Source organism: Haliotis rubra, unplaced genomic scaffold (assembly GCF_003918875.1).
Source record: "Haliotis rubra isolate DU_JTF1 unplaced genomic scaffold, ASM391887v1 Scf255, whole genome shotgun sequence".
Lineage (NCBI taxonomy): Eukaryota > Metazoa > Mollusca > Gastropoda > Lepetellida > Haliotidae > Haliotis > Haliotis rubra.
The window spans coordinates 642,675-663,167 of record NW_025766614.1 but is presented as its reverse complement, the minus strand read 5'-3'; the positions used below and the strand labels follow the sequence as shown (position 1 = coordinate 663,167).

Here is a 20,493-nt window from a genome sequence, read left to right as displayed (position 1 = left end):
CTGTAGGATACTTTTTCCAGGTTAGATTAGAAGGTTATCTCCCAACTGACAGACACCCATTTGACAGACACTGAACTAGAAGGTTAATTAGGGTAACACCTACGGGTATAATGGAACAGTCCACTGTTTAGTGAGAAGAGCAGGGTGAGCCTGAAACAGGTTCGTTACTTTGAAGTTTGATTGTGGGTAAATAGAACTTTGTTGTGATTAAATGATAAATGATTTCTCTTCTCAAAATTGATGTTACTATCAATTACTATCGAATATAAAAACAGGTTTGTCACTGAGAGGTTTGATTGTGTTTATTGATAGAAAAGCCCACACCCAATAATAGGATATGTACAACAGAAGTAAACTGAGAAAACGTTTTGTTGGAGAGATATAGATATGTACATATTTGAAAACATTCTGACTTGCAGTAAATGAGACACCTGGATTGCCAAGTAAGATACGATTAATACCAATCGGTGTTATTATTTTAACAATACTTTCTAAAGATTGTAACAGTTTATGCCTTTGAATAGTACACAATGGTCATTCAAGGAAGTAATGAAAAACATTCTCACATCCATGGCCACATTGACATGATGCGTCATATTTTAAATATTTATTCTAAATAAATCGTAATTAAGTACACTCGTCATATTTTTAATATTGTGTGCAAAACATATAACTTCTTTAGTCCATATGAATAATATTTAGGTTCACATTTGTCTTTATTTGATTTATATGATACAACAGTGTCGCAGTTTCTAATAGCTAAGCTAATGTTTTTAATATGATGATGCCGACTCCCGTTATACTAGAAGGTTAAACCGAAATGTTTATGAAAATAAACTTTTTTATATTGCAGCAATAAAAATTCAAATAACTGTCTTTTCGTCAATCTTTCAAAATAAATAATATAGCTTCAGTTTGTTCCTGTGTTTTTATTTGGACTATTCCATTATAATGTGTAGGTAACAGGTGGATAATCTGTTCACTGAACCGTACATGTTGTTTTAAGGCGTCTGCGAACTGCCTGTCTGCGTAATGGGAGGACACCGATTAGAAATGTGACAAAATAATATAGGGACTGTGGGTACTGACTTAGGAACGGGACTGAATACGTTGAACGGGTATGGAGGGCATTGTGCAATCTTCAGAATGGAACTGACGAACGTGCATTATTATGTTACGTCATTATTTTATTAACCCATCCGGTTCATTCATTCGATTAGATTTGTAAAAGGAGAGTACTCGTCCCACAACAAACAATCAGTGCACAACATGCTAATGTACTGATCCTTTCTAAAAAATATATATCACATTTCCCAGATTCATTTACATGAAATCTAAATGTTCCCTATTGCAACCATAAAAGATGTTTGGCCCAAAACTGTAATTAGAAAGAATGTGTTCTCTTTCTCAAAACCACCACTTCTTTATGTAAGCTCACTAGAATGTGAGCTGAACACTCAATGTGCTAATATCTTATCGTCTCGGGAGAAATGCCATTGTAAAATTGCATCCAGGAGATACCTCTTCATCAATTTCCTTGCTGGAAACGTTTTGGTTTTTAGATGATGTTTTCGCTGATGTTAAGAGATGTCAGCATATGGCGTATCTACCACTCAGGCTTGACTTTGCCATCCCTTGTTTACAGGCGTCATGCCGTATTGATTTTTGCTGGTTCAGTTTGACCTGGGGAGGTAGTGTCCTCCTCCGTATCAGGCTGCATCCCTGGTGAAACTGCCCGTATATTGTCAATAGTCAACTGACACATTTAGTGCCACATGACGTCAAGTCGCCAATGGCAACGCCTGTTCAAACTAACCATACCTCTTGACAGATGAGTTAAATATCAACAGGAGTAATGTCTAGTGATATAACGGTACAATCTGCTTCCACACTATAGCGAGCCAAGGCTTGTCACACGCATGCAGCACAAGAATAGTGGAAGACCAACACGGTGGACGGACGACGCATATAGCGGCGTTGTAGTGTAGCATTGGTACATTCAGGGTGTAATATTGGTGTATGGCGGGTGTAATACTGGTCTAGTGAGGTTGTAATATTGGTGTATGGCGGGTGTAATACTGGTCTAGTGAGGGTGTAATATTGGTGTATGGCGGGTGTAATACTGGTCTAGTGAGGGTGTAATATTGGTGTATGGCGGGTGTAATACTGGTGTAGTGAGGGTGTAATACTGGTGTAGTGAGGGTGTAATACTGGTGTATGGAGGGTGTAATATTGGTGTATGGCGGGTGTAATACTGGTCTAGTGAGGGTGTAATATTGGTGTATGGAGGGTGTAATACTGGTCTAGTGAGGGTGTAATATTGGTGTATGGCGGGTGTAATACTGGTGTAGTGAGGGTGTAATACTGGTGTAGTGTGGGTGTAATACTGGCGTACTGAGGGTGTAATACTGGCGTAGCGAGGGTGTACTACTGGTGTATGGCGGGTGTATAATTGGTGTATGGCGGGTGTAATACTGGTCTAGTGAGGGTGTAATACTGGTGTAGTGAGGGTGTAATACTGGTGTAGTGAGGGTGTAATACTGGTGTATGGAGGGTGTAATATTGGTGTATAGCGGGTGTAATACTGGTCTAGTGAGGGTGTAATATTGGTGTATGGCGGGTGTAATACTGGTCTAGTGAGGGTGTAATACTGGTGTATGGAGGGGGTAATACTGGTGTAGTGAGGGTGTAATACTGGTGTAGTGTGGGTGTAATACTGGCGTACTGAGGGTGTAATACTGGCGTAGCGAGGGTGTAATACTGGTGTATGGCGGGTGTATAATTGGTGTATGGCGGGTGTAATACTGGTCTAGTGAGGGTGTAATACTGGTGTATGGCGGGTGTAATACTGGTGTAGTGAGGGTGGTGTAGTGAGGGTGTAATACTGGTGGTGTATGGCGGGTGTAATACTGGTGTAGCGAGGGTGTAATACTGGCGTACTGTGGGTGTAATACTGGTGTAGTGAGGGTGTAATACTGGTCTAGTGAGGGTGTAATGCTGGTGTAGTGAGGGTGTAATACTGTTGTATGGCGGGTGTAATACTGGTCTAGTGGGGGTGTAATACTGGTGTAGTGAGGATGTAATACTGGTGTATGGCGGGTGTAATACTGGTGTATGGAGGGTGTACTACTGGTGTAGTGAGGCTGTAATACTGGTGTAGTGAGGGTGTAATACTGGTGTAGTGAGGATGTAATACTGGTGTAGTGAGGCTGTAATACTGGTGTAGTGAGGCTGTAATACTGGTGTATGGCAGGGTGTAATACTGGTGTAGTGAGGATGTAATACTGGTGTAGTGAGGTTGTAATACTGGTGTAGTGAGGATGTAATACTGGTGTAGTGAGGGTTGTAATACTGGTGTAGTGAGGGGACTGGTGTAATACTGGTGTGTAGCTGTAATACTGGGTGTAATACTGGTGTAGTGGTGTAATACTGGTGTAGTGAGGCTGTAATACTGGTGTAGTGAGGGTAATACCGGTGTAATGTAATACTGGTGTAGTGAGGGTGTAATACTGGTGTACTGGTGTAGTGAGGGTGTAATACTGGTGTAGTGAGGTTAGGGTGTACTGCCACTGGTGTAGTGAGGGTGTAATACTGGTGTAGTGAGGGTGTAATACTGGTGTAGTGAGAGGGTGTAATACTGGTGGTGTAATACTGGTGTAGTGAGGGTGTAATACTGGTGTAATACTGGTGTAGTGAGGGTGTAATACTGGTGGTGTAGGGTGTAATACTGGTGTGTAATACTGGTGTAGTGAGGGTGTATATACTGGTGTAAGTGAGGTGTAATACTGGTGTAGTGAGGGTGTAATACTGGTGTAGTGTGGTGTGAGTGTATGGAGGGTGTAATACTGGTGTAGTGAGGGGTACTACTGTAATACTGGTGTATGGAGGGTGTAATACTGGTGTAGTGAGTGTGTAATACTGGTGTACTGGTGTAGTGAGGTGTAATACTGGTGTAGTGAGGGTTGTAATACTGGTGTAGTGAGGGTGTAATACTGGTGTAGTGTAGTGTGGTGTAATACTGGTGTAGTGAGGGTGTAAATACTGGTGTAGTGAGGTGTAATACTGGTGTAGTGAGGGTGTAATACTGGTGTAGTGAGTGTAATAATGGTGTGTAATACTGGTGTAGTGAGGGTGTAATACTGGTGTAGTGTGGGTGTAATACTGGTGTAGTGAGGGTGTAATACTGGTGTAGTGAGGTGTAATACTGGTGTAGTGAGGGTGTAATACTGGTGTAGTGAGGGTGTAATACTGGTGTAGTGAGGATGTAATACTGGTGTAGTGAGGGTGTAATACTGTAGTTGTAATACTAGTGAGGGTGTATATACTGGTGTATGGAGGGTGTAATACTGGTGTAGTGAGGGTGTAATACTGGTGTATGGTGGGTGTAATACTGGTGTAGTGAGGGTGTAATACTGGTGTAGTGGCACTGGTGGTGTAATACTGGTGTAGTGAGGGTGTAATACTGGTGTAGTGAGGGTGTAATACTGGTGTAGTGAGGGTGTAATACTGGTGTAGTGAGGGTGTAATACTGGTGTAGTGAGGTTGTAATACTGGTGTAGTGAGGGTGTAGTGAGGGTGTAATACTGGTGTAGTGGAGGGTGTAATACTGGTGTAGTGAGGGTGTAATACTGGTGTATGGAGGTGTAATACTGGTGTAGTGAGGGTGTAATACTGGTGTAGTGAGGGTAATACTGGTGTAGTGAGGGTGTAATACTGGTGTATGGAGGGTGTAATACTGGTGTAGTGAGGGTGTAATACTGGTGTAGTGAGGTTGTAATACTGGTGTAGTGAGGCTGTAATACTGGTGTATGGCGGGTGTAATACTGGTGTAGTGAGGGTGTAATACTGGTGTAGTAATACTGGAGTAGTGTGTACTACTACAGCGTTGTAACACTGTGGGTGTAATACTGGTGTAGTGAGGGTGAGGTGTGTAATACTGGTGTAGTGGTGGGTGTAATACTGGTGTAGTGACTGGTGGGTGTAATACTGGTGTATGGCAGGTGTAATACTGGTGTAATACTGTAGGGTGTAATACTGTAGTGTGTAATACTGGTGTAGTGAGTTGTAATACTGGGTGTAATACTGGTGTACTGGTGAGGTGTAATACTGGTGTAGTGAGGGTAATACGATTATGTAGTATGGTGTAATACTGGTGTAGTGAGTGAGGGTGTAATACTGGTGTATGTAGGGTGTAATACTGGTGTAGTGAGGTTGTGTACACTGGTACTGGTGTAGTGAGTGAGGGTGTAATACTGGTGTAGTGAGGGTGTAATACTGGTGTATGGAGGGTAATACTGGTGTATGAGGGTGTAATACTGGTGTAGTGAGGTGTAATAATACTGGTGTGAGGGTGTAATGGAGGGTGTAATACTGGTGTAGTAGGGTGTAATACTGGTGTATGGCGGGTGTGTAATACTGGTGTAGTGAGGGTGTAATACTGGTGTAGTGAGGGTGTAATACTGGTGTAGTGTAGGTGGTGTAATACTGGTGTAGTGAGGGTGTAATACTGGTGTATGGAGGGTGTAATACTGGTGTAGTGAGGGTGTAATACTGGTGTATGGCGGGTGTAATACTGGTGTAGTGAGGGTGTAATACTGGTGTAGTGAGGGTGTATTGAGGGTGTAATACACTGGTGTATGGAGGGGTAATAATACTGGGTGTAGTGTACTACTGGTGTATGGGGTGTAATACTGGTGTAGTGGTGAGGTGTAATACTGGTGTATGGCGGGTGTAATACTGGTGTAGTGATGGGGTGTAATACTGGTGTAGTGAGGGTGTAATACTGGTGTATGGAGGGTGTAATACTGGTGTAGTGAGGGTGTAATACTGGTGTAGTGTGGGTGTAATACTGGTGTATGGAGGGTGTAATACTGGTGTAGTGAGGGTGTAATACTGGTGTAATGGTGTAATACTGGTGTAGTGAGGGTGTAATACTGGTGTAGTGAGGCTGTAATACTGGTGTAGTGAGGGTGTAATACTGGTGTATGGAGGGTGCGGTGTAGTACTGGTGTATGGTGTAATAGTGTGTAATAATACTGGTGTAGTGTGGGTGTAATACTGGTGTATGGAGGGTGTTATACTGGTGTAGTGTGGGTGTAATACTGGTGTAGTGAGGGTGTAATACTGGCGTACTGAGGGTGTAATACTGGCGTACTGAGGGTGTAACACTAGTGAGGGTGTAATACTGGCGTATTGAGGGTGTAATACTGGTGTAGTGAGGGTGTAATACTGGTGTAGTGAGGGTGTAATACTGGGGTATGGCGGGTGTACTACTGGCTTAGTGAGGGTGTCATACTGGTGTAGTGTGGGTGTCATACTGGTGTAGTGAGGGTGTAATACTGGTGTAGTGAGAGTGTAATACTGGCGTAGCGAGGATGTAATACTGGCGTAGTGAGGGTGTAATACTGGTGTAGTGAGGGTGTAATACTGGCGTAGTGAGGGTGTAATACTGGTGTATGGCGGGTGTGAGGTGAGGTGAGGTGAAATTGGGTTTAACGTAGTGCTTGAGAATATTTCGCTCATATGACGACGTGTATGTACGTGCGGCTGCTTGTACTAGCCCAGACTGAAGCTGGTTTTATAGTGCTAGCTCACTGAGATACCATGCCGCAATGAAGCATGAATACCCCACTCAGACACAGTATACTGACTCCGAGCCGACCGTCCTTGTTGTACCCATTACTGCCGAGCGTCAGGCAGGGACCAACAAGTACCATATTTTAACGTCTTTTGGTATGACGCGGTCGGGGATCGAACCCGCGGCCTTCCGCACTCCGGGTGGACGCTCTAACCACTACACCACGGAGACGGTCCGTGTAATAAGGGTGTTGTGAGAGTGTGATACTGGTGTAGCAGCGGGGGATACGGACGTAGTGCGGGTATACTCGGGTGTAAGGAGGGTGTAATAAGGGTGTTGTGATAGTGTGATACTGGTATACTGGCGGGGGATACTGACGTAGTGCGGGAATACACGGGTGTAAGGAGGGTGTAATAAGGGTGTTGTGAGAGTGTACATTCAGTTCCACGAAGAGAGAGTGATTGAGTTTAGTTTTACGCCGCTTTTAGCAATATTTCAGCAATATCACGGCGGGGGCACCAGAAATTGGCTTCACACATCGTACCAACGTGGGGAATCGAATCCGGGTCTTCGGCGTGACGAGCGAACGCTTTAACTACTTGGCTTCCCCCCACCGCCCCAGTTCAACGAAGAAGAATAAATAATCATATCATAACAACTAATACTGTTCAGTATTTTCATTATCCCAAACCATCAAAACGCAACCGTTCAACACTAAAATGATCTGCATAGAAAGTTGTATCAAGAAATGTTAAATGGTTAGCAAGATGTTGCCCCGGAAACGAGCACTGACATCACTTGCATAAAATGTAAAACCCTGACACGAAAACGCGTGATAATATAAACAACTTAAACACTCCACTTATCTGAAAGCACCGGTTCACCAAGAGACAGATAAACCTCGCAGAGTTTCTTACGGAAATATTCAACGGTTTTGGAGTTCCGTTTCGGATATGAGCACTACTCTCATTTTCATGTCGTGTAAAAATGAAATAAACAGACCACAACATATGACAAGGCTCACCCCTCACAATTACTCGCAACTTCAGCTCAACAACAATTAATAATGATTATTCTTGACAAACTTCGTACTGCACCTTTCCTATAAACAAAGAAGCCAATGCCCAAATCTGAAAGAAATCCATTAAATGACTGTAAAGTTACTAGTTGAACAAATGTGACGTGGGAAATGAGCACAATCCTCATATTCAGCCGAAGTAATTGTAATAAGAAAAGAAAAGATCAGTTTCAAGTGCGAGTTGGGGTTAACGCCTCTTTCAGCATTGTTATCATCTAATTACGGCAGGGGATACCAGAAATTGGCTTCACACATTGTACCCGGGTGGATCATCGACCCTGGGGCAAAGTTGAAACGTATATAAATCACCTGGAGTACCACATACTGACCAGCTCATAGGTCACGGTAAAATGTCTGTCGCAACCTTTCGGCAACATTCACAAATAACTTGCGTCAGGTTTTGACCAGTTCAATCCCTACTCATTCTCATTACCTTCTCAGCCTTTTCATTCATTTCGATCAAGGTTCTTTCAAATTATCTTGACTCATTGTAAAATTTGAGTATTTTTCTCTTATCACTTATGAACTTTCTCTACGGTCAGAATACCCACGCTTCAGTTCGATGCAAGATTCTGAAAAGAATTTCACACTGTTTTTGACAAACCATCTTGAACATCCTTCATCTGAAATGATCCTGACTTGGCCTCCCAATGATTTCAGGGTACCAGTCCTATCAGTGATATTAAATCTGTTCACTTGTTGTTTCATGGGTATACATTCTTACAATTTGACAAACATATTACACTGATGTTTATTATCTGGCAGAGGCTCCCATTGGAAGCCTGTTCAAACTTGGAGAGAAGCTAAATTCACTTATCGAATGTATATCCATTAACAAAGTTGTGAATGTAGCCCATATTTGAATGACAAAACTGTATATGTGTGTAGGTCACCTTAAATGTAGTCGTATTAGTTTAATGCCACTTTTAGCAACATTCCAGCAAAAGCATGACAGGGGACATTTGAAATGGGCTTCTGACATTGTGAGGAATCGAACCGTCTTCAGCTTGATGAGCTAGCCTACTGTACAGGCGGGTACAGGCGGGTGCAGGGGTGCGCACCTTCCCCACCTTCAAAGTTTATTAAATGACCATTAAAACTCTTTTGAAAACGGATGAAAAAGAACCGTGCACACACACCCCACACCCTTTCTCAAAAAGCTGTATCCAACCCCCCACCACCGAGTTGTACAACATCTTAACTCATTCCTGTAGTTGAAACTGTTATGTATAGATAGGACGTGTCAATGTTCTGACTATGATCTAGTGTTGGGAATTGGTGTAAATCTCATAATTGATGATTGGTTCATTACAACCGATCAATCATCGAAAATAATTGGTTAGCGTCATTTATCAAGTTTTCCTGGTTATGTTTGTTTGGTATGTTATGCACAAAAGAATAAAGAAAAAACATGTAGTTTCTCGGGTTTTTTCGCAAATTACACAAAATGCATTTGCAAATTTTACATCTTTAAAGGATGACTAGTGTGTTAGGAACATACATTTCCTGGAGTTGTTAAGATAAACTTTATCAAGACTTGAAACGAGTTTGTTGTGCTTATGCAATGTCGAGACAAAATAAACCTTTTGAAAAATATTGTTATTGCAAACAAGTGGTCCAAAATTGTTTGTGTTCGATTATGAGAAAAAATGATCGATTGCTTGGTCGTTTTGTCATTGCGACCAATCTTCGATTATTTCAATTAATCGGACCACCACTACTATGATCCATAAAATATTTCAACTCTCCATCCTTGAATCAATCCATTTGTTCGATTTCAAAATGAAAACTACTATTTCATCAGCCTTCCTAAAATTTATCGAAAGTCCAGACCAGGACACTTATCAACAACACTATTTCCACCATTATCAATAGTCCTTACAAAGAATAGATTTGGCCAAATACAGCATATTTTGAAAACTGTTACATTCTAATGTATGTATCAAAACATGACAGATTTGATGTTTAAGGTTTTAAATGTTACATAAATGCTCTTTTTCTTTGTTCATATGGTTGATTACATTTCTGAAACATCAGACATGACAAACACAAATCAAAAGGATCTGCTATGGACTCCCAAGAAAGCAAGACCTGTTGAATGTATACATATAAGACAAATGGGTGCTGGGAAAGTGTTGTTAGATCTCCCTCCCTATGCTCCCTACAGCTGTTGGTGAGATTGTGCCACATCATAATCTTCCAACAGGGGTCCCTCCTCCTGCCCCCAGGCAATGACTGGGTTCAACCAAATTATTTCATATGGAACAAGATACAGGAATGAGCCTAAACCAAATGATTTTTGACATTGCTCTTTCCACCCTTGCAGCTATATTTTAGCTGTAAGGAAAGAGAAATATCATCGCTGCAACCACAATACAACATGGATTGATTGAAGGTCCTATGCACTCTTACTGCCCAGTGCACTTGACTGGTTTCATAACACTAGAGACATTTCAATGTATAAGGTCCGCATTGTGAATCAAGCGTTGAGAAAAGTACAAACCCTATCATTTCATAAAGACAAATAGCTTTATTTGACAAATGAGTTACATATACACATACGAAAATGAGTCCACAAAGTGTATATAGACTAGAGCTCGTGCAGCACAACAGCAAGTCGTGTTGTCCGCTGGCTGCACAGGCTGCTCAAAGATGTCTGTTGTCAACACCTTGACAACCGACAGTTTTTTCTACATTGTGACAATGAAATTTGTTAAATTTCAGAAATCATTTGACAGCTGCTACTAGCAGGGACTACATATAATGAATACAGAAGCAAAGTGTGACTATAGACATTCATATCATGCAGACCAGTCACGCATGCCAACACTGCCTGGATAGTAGTACAATGGTCGCTGCTGAGACATACACTTTCAAAATTTTAATATCACAGACATAAATTAGAATCTATGGTGGTTTTTCCCAAAACTTTGTTTCCGAATATATTTAAATAAGAACACAAATATATTATTGTGAATATGTTACAGAAGAATCTATGACAGATACTTAACAACAATTAGTCTGTGAAACTAAAATTGAGTCTTTCTTGTCACAATTTCTGAAAACTACTATCATATCGCAGCACATGTTGAACAAATCTTGTGCAACGATTAGTCATAATGTAATACTTGCCTTAGAAAAAACATTAGATACATAAATGCAAAAACAATGAGTAAACGCACTAAAAACATAATTATGTCATATACAAATAGATTTCACAGTAGACACAAGCTCTTGGGATATGAGCCGAGTTGAACAATCCCGACGTAAGGTTAGTTTCCCCTGATTAAAGACTACACTATCAGATCCAAAGGCTTCATTACTGAAACCTTTACCTCAACTCAAGACTTCAGTTCCATATCTCAATCTGCTTACTTCCTCTCCCCACTGAGAGTATATTTTGTGAGATTTCACATCCAGGGATATTTTTGGATTTTCCAGTTTTTGATAAAACAAAGCTGACTTCATTGAGATATGAGACCTTCTGATCACACAGGTACAAAGTTCATGTATATATTGCAACATATCTGCAAACACCATGATGACACAGTCAGTGATAGCTGTTACAACAACACACAGGATCAGCTTCTATCCTGCCAATGCTTCATGCCACTCTTCCAATCACTATTGGTGTGCATCCTAGTAAAACACACATTTCCGTCTAAGCAAAATAGCCTCTTGATGTTTAACTGACTGTTTTGGCAATGTAGGTGTCCGGCAAATCTTGACTTAATACGGAAATGCATCATGACATAATCATGCCCTTCACATGAATCTATGACCTTGACAACAACGAGGTAAAAGCTGATCCCATTGTTTATCAGACAGCAGCTAGAAGATAAATGTCCAGAGATATAACTTAGCCATGGCAACAGACAAGGTTCAATAAATAATGTTTGTTACCAAAACATTGACTTGAACAAAAGAACAATAAGATTAAAAGGGGGGTGCTGTTTAAATGTTGTCGTTCAAGATACATCAACAAAACTGATAATCCATGGAAAAAAATGTGTGTATTTTTTACAATTATTTTCTTTCAAATATTTCATGTCACAAGACACATTTGCAACAAATATCTACACTTGCACACATGGTAATTTGGATAGTATATGCTATATAGTAGTCGAGGCGGCTTTTGTAACAACGGGTGTCCATTGGGTATCCCAGCACAACAACAGTGCACTTACAGGACATGATTCACTGTCAACATAGCTCCAGGACAACTCCAGGAGAAGCCAACCATGCCCCGACCTTGGTCCCCCGTTCTTGTTTTTGAATGACTTTGACTCACAATCTAAATCCGGGTACAAGGAAGTATCTACCAATTGATAAAAGGAAAATACATCCATGAAACAGGATTCAGAGGGCAAGCTCTCATACACCGTATCGCAGTAAATATGGAAATGAGGAAGATTGCATAAAGTTAGGTCGGGACTCCAAAGTGACTTGTGTGCAGACGCACGTCTTGAAGCGATACCCACACTTGACACATACAAATATTGCACTACAATTCATATATGGGTGTCCAAATATCCACACTATAGGTAGATATTTGACGACAGACTGGGAAGCAGACTGACAATATGATGGCAAGCTGCATCGCTCAGTCACAAGCACACTGTACAGTGATGCTCCTCGGTCCACACCACCACACATGGTTCTGGTCATGTGGACCGACAGCAATGTGGCTACAGTGCCAGCATAGATGCCTCACGCATGCACGCACCTCAAGTAGGTAGGTGCACTGAGGAAGCAGGTACGCCATGGATGTGCAGCTCTCTGCACTGACCCCTCTGTCCAGAGAACTGCACGGGTGAAGAGCAGCATGGCAGAACATTAGCTCTGCACAGTATGCAATGAGAAGTTGACACCAAGACATTCTCACAAACAGACACATAGAAGACTTGAGCGATGAAGCAGACTTTTCCATCTACAATTCCATGTCAGAAATAAAAGTACAATCAATTCAGTTTCAATATCAAAAGAGAATACAATACGGCTTGATTTGCCTTGTACACACACTTCTCGCGGCCAAGACATATGCAAAATTTAAGACGGCAATTAATTAATTAATGGTCATGTCTTGAAAATGGTAAAATGCTACACTTTTGTCTCACAAATAATTGTTGTTTCACCACACTACATAAATTGTAAACCTACAAGTGTTACCTCCTGCCAAATCAAGCATCTTTCAGAATGCACACGTTTTCAAATCCCTTCCAGTCTGGGCAATTCACGTCAGTTCAAAGACCACCATAATCCAAGTAATAATTTATCAAGAAATTATTGCAATCTTTGCTTAAGTCAGTCGGTCGACTTGTTCCTTTAAGGTCAGTGAAATTGCCCATCTATCCCTCAAAATGTTAGTTAACCCTTTAGGAATCCACACCGCAGGGTTAATCGCTTTTCCCACATGATCCAAGATGATTGTGTCACTTGTAGGTTTGTGAGGACTACGTGTAGTCACTCGCAGACTGCTGCTTCTCACAGGTGGCTGATGGGACTCCAATGAGAAGTGATTGTGTTGGTCTCCCTTACATACTGGAGCTCAATGTCTATCTACTGAAACAAGAGAGACAGACAGACAGAAATGGGTAGTCCGTATATACACCAGGGGGGTTGTCCTCAGGTGACTATCACCACGCACTGGATAGTCTTGTACAGTGTGAGCCTCTCACCAACATCAGATCGCATCCTTCCACGTGTTGTGAGAACAGACTGCCATTACAGAAAGAAAAGCAACATGGACATTGACGGACCACACGCACAACTCGCCCATCCTGCACCACCGCAGGCCTCAGTTCCAGATCTTGAGGAAGCTATCCCATGATCCTGTTGCGACGGCCATCCCGTCCTCTGTCACACCCAAACAGCTCACACGGTTGTCATGGCCAGCTAGCACACCTGTAGAAAGCAAAACATCCAGTAGTTAGTGTCACTAACATAACCCTAGGGTTGTATTACTTCCAATCTGCAATGTGCTACAAGCTCAACATACATAATATGCATTTCTACAGGGAAGAAAAATTAACAATCTATATCATACCTGCTCTATCTTGTTTGAGCACGTCCCATACATTGCAATTAAAGTCATCATATCCGCCGAGGAGCAGGCGTCCACTCTTGGAGAAGGCCACAGATGTGATACCACAGATGATGTTGTCGTGGGAGTACATGCCGATCTCCTGGTCTGCCCGGATATCGAACAGGCGGCACGTGGCGTCATCAGACCCCGTAGCAAACGCAGAGCCATTCGGGAAATACTGGAGAAAAGAATCAGCAGGTTAAACAAAAATCTAGGTGAACAAGAAACAGCTGAAGTTGCAGACACACAACATATTTTACAATAAATTTTCTTAAATGTTGATAGAATTGTCCTTCATAGTCATGCCTTGCATATACACGTGAAACCAGGTTACTTACCGTAATTGCATTAATATCTGACTCATGGCCTGAGAAAGTCTGCTTGCACATTCCATCTCTGATATCCCAGAGCTGAAACAAGAGTCATGTAATGTTTAATACTCTGAATTTTCAATTTCACAGCTTCTATAGCTTGATAATTATCATGCTAATGTCATGAGTGAGTGTGTTAAAATTTAACATCACCGTGGCAATATTTCAGCCATATAGTCATGAGAAATGTTTTACATACACAATGCTCAGCGACACGTAATGCTTAGACAGATATACACTTCACAAAAGTTTCTGACCATGCATGCATTTATATATCTGCACAAATGGTGACAGAAAACTTAAACAGAACAAAATTTGTGTTATCATGAGGAGAAACTTGCTTGTACAAAAAATGGCAGAGAAATAGAGATGAACAGAATTTTAAATATGGCTACTGTGGAAGCCATTTTAAAATCAAATTTGAACCTCTTAATCAAAAGCATATGTCCCCATTACTAAAGTCAGCACTTAAATATTTCAGAGGAAATGAGAATTAAGGAGCATGGTCAATGTTAAAAGATCAACAGACGATCAAACATTCATATATCATGAAAAAACACCGAACGTGTGCAGCAATACACAAAAATATCTTCTCAGTTTGAAAGAGAGAGGGCACCGCCATAGCAAGTTTGGAGGTTTCAGAATGTTTGAAGTGAATAAGGGGACAAGTCATCAGTTGGATCCATGATTATCTTAGGCTACAGATACTGCAACTGAGTGTGAGTGCCTCTCACCTTAGCCGATGCATCACAAGCACCTGACACAAATGTCTTCATATCGGGAGCCAGTGATAGACTCATGACATCACCAGTGTGCCCTGTGAATGAAGTGGTGTTCTGGCCAGTTTCTATATCCCATAATGCACTGTAGAGATAACACAGAACAATGTTAAAACATTGGTAAAGATAAAACATGTGTAAAGATACATCCTTGAACAGCATCAGCAACATCAATACAAATACCATACATATAAGTTATCATAATACTCTGCTACTTTATCATTGCCAAATAATGAAACGAAGTTAAATATCCTTAGAACCGTATTTCATTCTAGTTATGAAGTTTTGAAGACTTCAAGACAAACTGGTTACTCACCAAGTCATATCTCCTGAGCTTGTGACTATTTGGTTATCATCGAGAAATCGGCAACAAGAGAGGTAGCCAGTGTGGCCAGGCAACTCTCTACTAACACGGACATTGCCTTCTCGAGTTTTTAGACTGTAAATGGAACAAATGTTGTCCAGCCCACCACATGCGACGTAGCTGCCCGAGGGAGCATAGGCACAGGTCATTACCCAGCTGGAGCGTAGTGGAATAGCATGAACCTGAAACAAGAGACTCCAGCTCAACCCACACACCAAAAGAGGTCCTGTCCACCACACACACACATACACTGACCATCATTCCACAAGGCAAGTCAACAGTAACAAGAGCTTCCATGAGCACAGCACACAGGCCAGAGCATCCATGAGCACAACACACAGACCAGAGCTTCCAAGAGCACAGCACACAGACCAGAGCATCCATGAGCACAGCACACAGGCCAGAGCATCCATGAGCACAACACACAGGCCAGAGCATCCATGAGCACAACACACAGGCCAGAGCATCCATGAGCACAGCACACAGGCCAGAGCATCCATGAGCACAACACACAGGCCAGAGCATCCAGGAGCACAACACACAGGCCAGAGCATCCAGGAGCACAGCACACAGACCAGAGCATCCAGGAGCACAGTACACAGACCAGAGCATCCAGGAGCACAGCACAGGCCAGAGCATCCAGGAGCACAGCACACAGACCAGAGCATCCAGGAGCACAGCACAGGCCAGAGCATCCACGAGCGTAGCACAGGCCAGAGCATCCAGGAGTGTAGCACAAAGGCCAGAGCATCCAGGAGTGTAGAACAGCACACAGGCCAGAGCATCCAGGAGCACAGCACACAGGCCAGAGCATCCAGGAGCACAGCACACAGGCCAGAGCATCCAGGAGCACAGCACACGGGCCAGAGCATCCAGGAGTGTAGCACACAGGCCAGAACATCCAAGAGTGTAGAACAAAGGCCAGAGCATCCAGGAGCTCAGCACACGGGCCAGAGCATCCAGGAGTGTAGCACACAGGCCAGAGCATCCAGGAGCGTAGCACACAGGCCAGAGCATCCAGGAGTGTAGCACACAGGCCAGAGCATCCATGAACACAGCACACAGGCCAGAGCATCCAGGAGCGTAGCACACAGGCCAGAGCATCCAGGAGCGTAGCACACAGGCCAGAGCATCCATGAACACAGCACACAGGCCAGAGCATCCATGAACACAGCACACAGGCCAGAGCATCCAGGAGTGTAGCACACAAGCCAGAGCATCCAAGAGCACAGCACACAGGCCAGAGCTTCCATCAAGGCAGCATATAGACCAGAGCATCCATGGACACCCAGGCCATATCACCCACGAGCACAGCACCCAGATCAGAGCATCCATGGATACAGCACACAGGCCACAGTACTATTTACAGCAATGCATACTCACCATATCATCAGGACAACTCAACCCTCACCCCTCCCTATCACCATCTGATAAATGATATGCTGCTTAACTCCATGGATGGATGAAGTAAACCCTATCAGCAGACAAGCCAGTCAACCGTTCCCATTCTTACAGAGTATCACACTGTCACACACAATGTCACACATGTCTGTCATTCAGTCCACGCTGTCTGGTTTTCTCAAACAGATCATCAACACCTGTTACACAGATGAAAACAATATTGGGGGCATATATTTAAAAGTAGAGCTTGACATTTTCAAACATACAGTTCTGAAATTTACAAAAGAAATTCTACAACAGTACAAAACTGAAGCCAAGAGGAAGGGCAGACGTAAGACACAAATGAGACAAAGAAAGCTGGCACCATGTACCAGTTGGCAGAGTGTCAGTCTTCATACCATTCATACTCATCACTTACATAAATATTCCAGGTTTCCCAACTACAACACACAATCTCACATTTGCTAGAAATGATTTCTTGTAATGTTTCTCTATATCCACAAAGAAAGAAAATATTTCACACTTCTTTTGGAATAAAAATAGATTGTTTGAAGACTGACACCTACCTTGCAAGATGATTACATAAAAGCAAAGATGCAGACACAAATACAGATATAAATCTGGGGAGTATGTACCTTTTCATAAAGTACAGAATGTAATTGGGTTGTAGGCAACCCCAAACAAAAAACACAAAAATACTTTAAAAATTATAAAGTGCTTTAACTTAAGTGAACACTGTGATCATTGAAAAAAAAAACACATAAAAAGTGCAGCATATTTCAGTCCTTATTGTCATCACAAAATAAATTAATATATTAGTAATGTGTCAGTTCAAAACGAGTGAGATGTCTGCCACTCACTGAAGCATTTGTTTCCAGTTTATAGTAACGAACCAGAGCATGAGGTGAGAGTTTGGGAGGCCAGCCAGTTTTGGGTCGAGAGAACAGAGATGCCAAGATAATGCTAATCAGCTGACTACCAGAGTCATCAGCAATATACGCTTCATAAAACACAGTAAAATCACATTACTTCTATTAGACCAAGTCTGATCCTACGTCAGCCTTCTGTGTTGGACGGCTGAGTGATGCTGAACGTCACTTGCAGGTGAGCTACCTGACAACCAGAACATGCCTGGTGACCTGTTCCATGCACCATGAACACCAGCAACACTACCAACACACAAGCTTCCTTACACACACACACATAGCAGCAGCATGTCCACATACTGCGGCTAGCTAGGCTGTGAACAGATGCATGCTTAGCTCACTGTCACCTTGCCAACTGACACACCAAGCATTAGGCAGAATCACCCAGCAGCAGAGCATGTAGCAAGCATAAAGCTGAGGAAGCAGCCTGGCTTTTCACAGTATTGGATTCCTCATTGTTTCAAGTTACTGTGGACAAGTCCTGAAGAATTAATACAACTGAACATTAAGACTTCCCTAACACTACAGAAGGAGTAACCATGGTAACCTGTCTAGACATAACCAAATTATTTTACTTTGCTATTATAACAATGTACAATGTCATGTCATAATAGCCCAACAATTTACATTTACAATGTTAAACCTTATCCATTAGTGAACACCATCATTTATTTTGAGAAATACTCCACTCTTAAAGGCAATGAATATGACGTAATATTTATGTAATAAGAAAACTGAGGACAAGTGAAAGTATCTTATCATTATCTCTATCAAATCTGTTAGTAATATGAAGTTTTTGTTGCTATGCAAAGCTCAAACTGAAAACTACTGATGTACACCTATACTTGTAACCTCACAACTAATGACAATGTGCCAGTGTACAGGAAGAGTCCCATCAAGTACAGACTGTTGCACCCTGACATTTTCTATGACTTGGTCTGGATAGTCAGAAGCTACATCTTGGCATCTCTGTGCAAATTTGTCAGAAACATGTCTCACCTTGTTGCAAGTAAAACCATCCCATACTATTAATTTACCATCTTGTGATGCAGATACAAGATTCCTGAAACAAACAAAAGAAAACACAACAATCAAACATTGATACTACTCCTCTGTTACCTACCTTGTTGGTGGTGCAAGTATCCCATACTATTAATTTACCATCTTGTGAAGCTGAAACTAAATTTCTGAAAAGAGGAAGAGAATTGTGAATTATGAATTATTGTTTTTAATGATATGATGGAATGGAACACAGAGGTTGGAGGTAACTGAGCACTATAACAAGTTGGTAAGTTCTCACATTTGAATACTGGACTACTAAGTCATCTCCATTCTTCATGCACAGGAAATATTATGTTCATCTGAACAGCTGGTGTTTTCATTCTTGGACATTATGATAATTACCCTAAGATGCATGAACATGATACCAGTATTTTCATTATGTTTATGTCTTGCCAATGTAAAAATATATCAGTAAAATACATTAGGAGATTTCTTAAGTTATTTCAACCTCAATATATCAAAGAAGCATGCACCAAACAGAAAGGTTGCCGTGTCTGCAGTACAACAAAGAGGTCTATATCTGAGGTGCAGTTCAAAGTGAATCCAGTTGATGAGAAGTTGGACTACAGAATAGTTCAGGTCAATATTGGCAATTCAGTGAAATAATGAATGGTCCATCAGCACCCAATGATCTGTAGTGACAGCACAACAAGGCAGAAGCTATGTTTCTCCTACAATAACACTCCAAACACGTATATTTGACAATCTCTTACAATATTCAGATAGATACTCTAGAATTTGTCCCTATTAATATCATTAGCGTAACCACTGATGAGAGGACTGGAGTGGTTATGAAGTTGCATGTCGCAGTTTATTTCATCACAATCTTTCTTTACCAATTACTGATTTCCCCCAAGTGTGTGCACCTAAATCAGGCAAGATTGAACAGTGTGACCAAGCCATGAAACAATCTCATCTAGCCATAATAATCTGATATCCTACAAACAAAACATTTTGTGCAAACCCTAACATTTGGTGTCTTAACAAGACGTAAACTTCAATGCCATGAAGAATGGTTGTATACTCATCACCCAAGACATTAGAATTCACCAGAAACTGAGGCAAGCAGCTGTCCCTCCCTCCCTCCCTCCCTCCCTCCCAGCCAGTGTGCAGCAGCAGCAGCCAGCAAGGCTATTCCTACACTCTGCCTCTAGAGCAGTCACTCACAAACTACAAGGAAAGGAAATGTATCTGAAGCCAAGAATGTCCTGATAGTGATATGCAACACTGTTTTATCTTGCCTATTGACTGCAAGGCCTGGCTGTGTGCAAATATCAGGCAATATTCCCTGTAGCTGGCTGTGTCTGCGTGGCTCCAATAACCCAGAGAAATCAATAGCATTCTAGCCCGTGCTTCTGTCTTTTACATCATGAACATGTCGTCATGGCAACCATTCCTATGGGTCTTTCGTCAAATAGAGCCTCCAAGGTTCTACTCAGAACAGTGAGCTGATGATAATCCTCCCTACAAGCTCTACTGTAAAATTAGTACACTGGGTATACAACCAAATAGCAGACAGATAAACTAGCAATATAACAGAAGGGAATCAGCACCTTTCTCTTTGTTAGATCATAAGGTGGTATTCACAATTACATGTAGATAATGTGGTCCGTTACACTACTTGCACATCAACCGAATAAGCTTCAGACATGTCTGAAATCAGCATAAAATAAGTAGCTCTTCAAATGAACTATTTCTAAGCGTTCTACACACAAATATGTGACAATGTTGAAGAGTTTTCAGTCTGTTCTTTCCCAATTACTATGGTTTGCAACACATATTAAGAAGGAACATCTAATACACTGCTTATTATTCATATTCTTCTTTAGAGACATTGTGAAAATCTATTT

The 20,493-nt window shown here is 41.7% G+C and overlaps 1 protein-coding gene across 3 annotated transcripts in view; it reads right to left on the bottom strand.

Annotated features, from left to right (window-relative positions):
• Positions 1 to 10,165: 10,165 nt before the first annotated feature.
• The window catches only part of LOC124279707 (guanine nucleotide-binding protein subunit beta), a 29,558-nt gene continuing 19,230 nt past the window's right edge, over positions 10,166 to 20,493 (bottom strand). For 2 of the 3 annotated variants that reach the window (XM_046715552.1, XM_046715554.1), the window contains exons 5-10: positions 18,581 to 18,644; positions 15,207 to 15,436; positions 14,846 to 14,975; positions 14,079 to 14,150; positions 13,702 to 13,918; positions 10,166 to 13,559 (exon numbers count right to left, since the gene is read on the bottom strand). In XM_046715552.1, the coding sequence (XP_046571508.1) occupies positions 13,453 to 13,559; positions 13,702 to 13,918; positions 14,079 to 14,150; positions 14,846 to 14,975; positions 15,207 to 15,436; positions 18,581 to 18,644 (820 nt within the window). In that variant the 3' untranslated portion in view covers positions 10,166 to 13,452. Of the gene's footprint in view, positions 13,560 to 13,701; positions 13,919 to 14,078; positions 14,151 to 14,845; positions 14,976 to 15,206; positions 15,437 to 18,580; positions 18,645 to 18,704; positions 18,769 to 20,493 lie in introns of all 3 variants that reach the window. The other variant, XM_046715553.1, reaches the window with a different exon arrangement.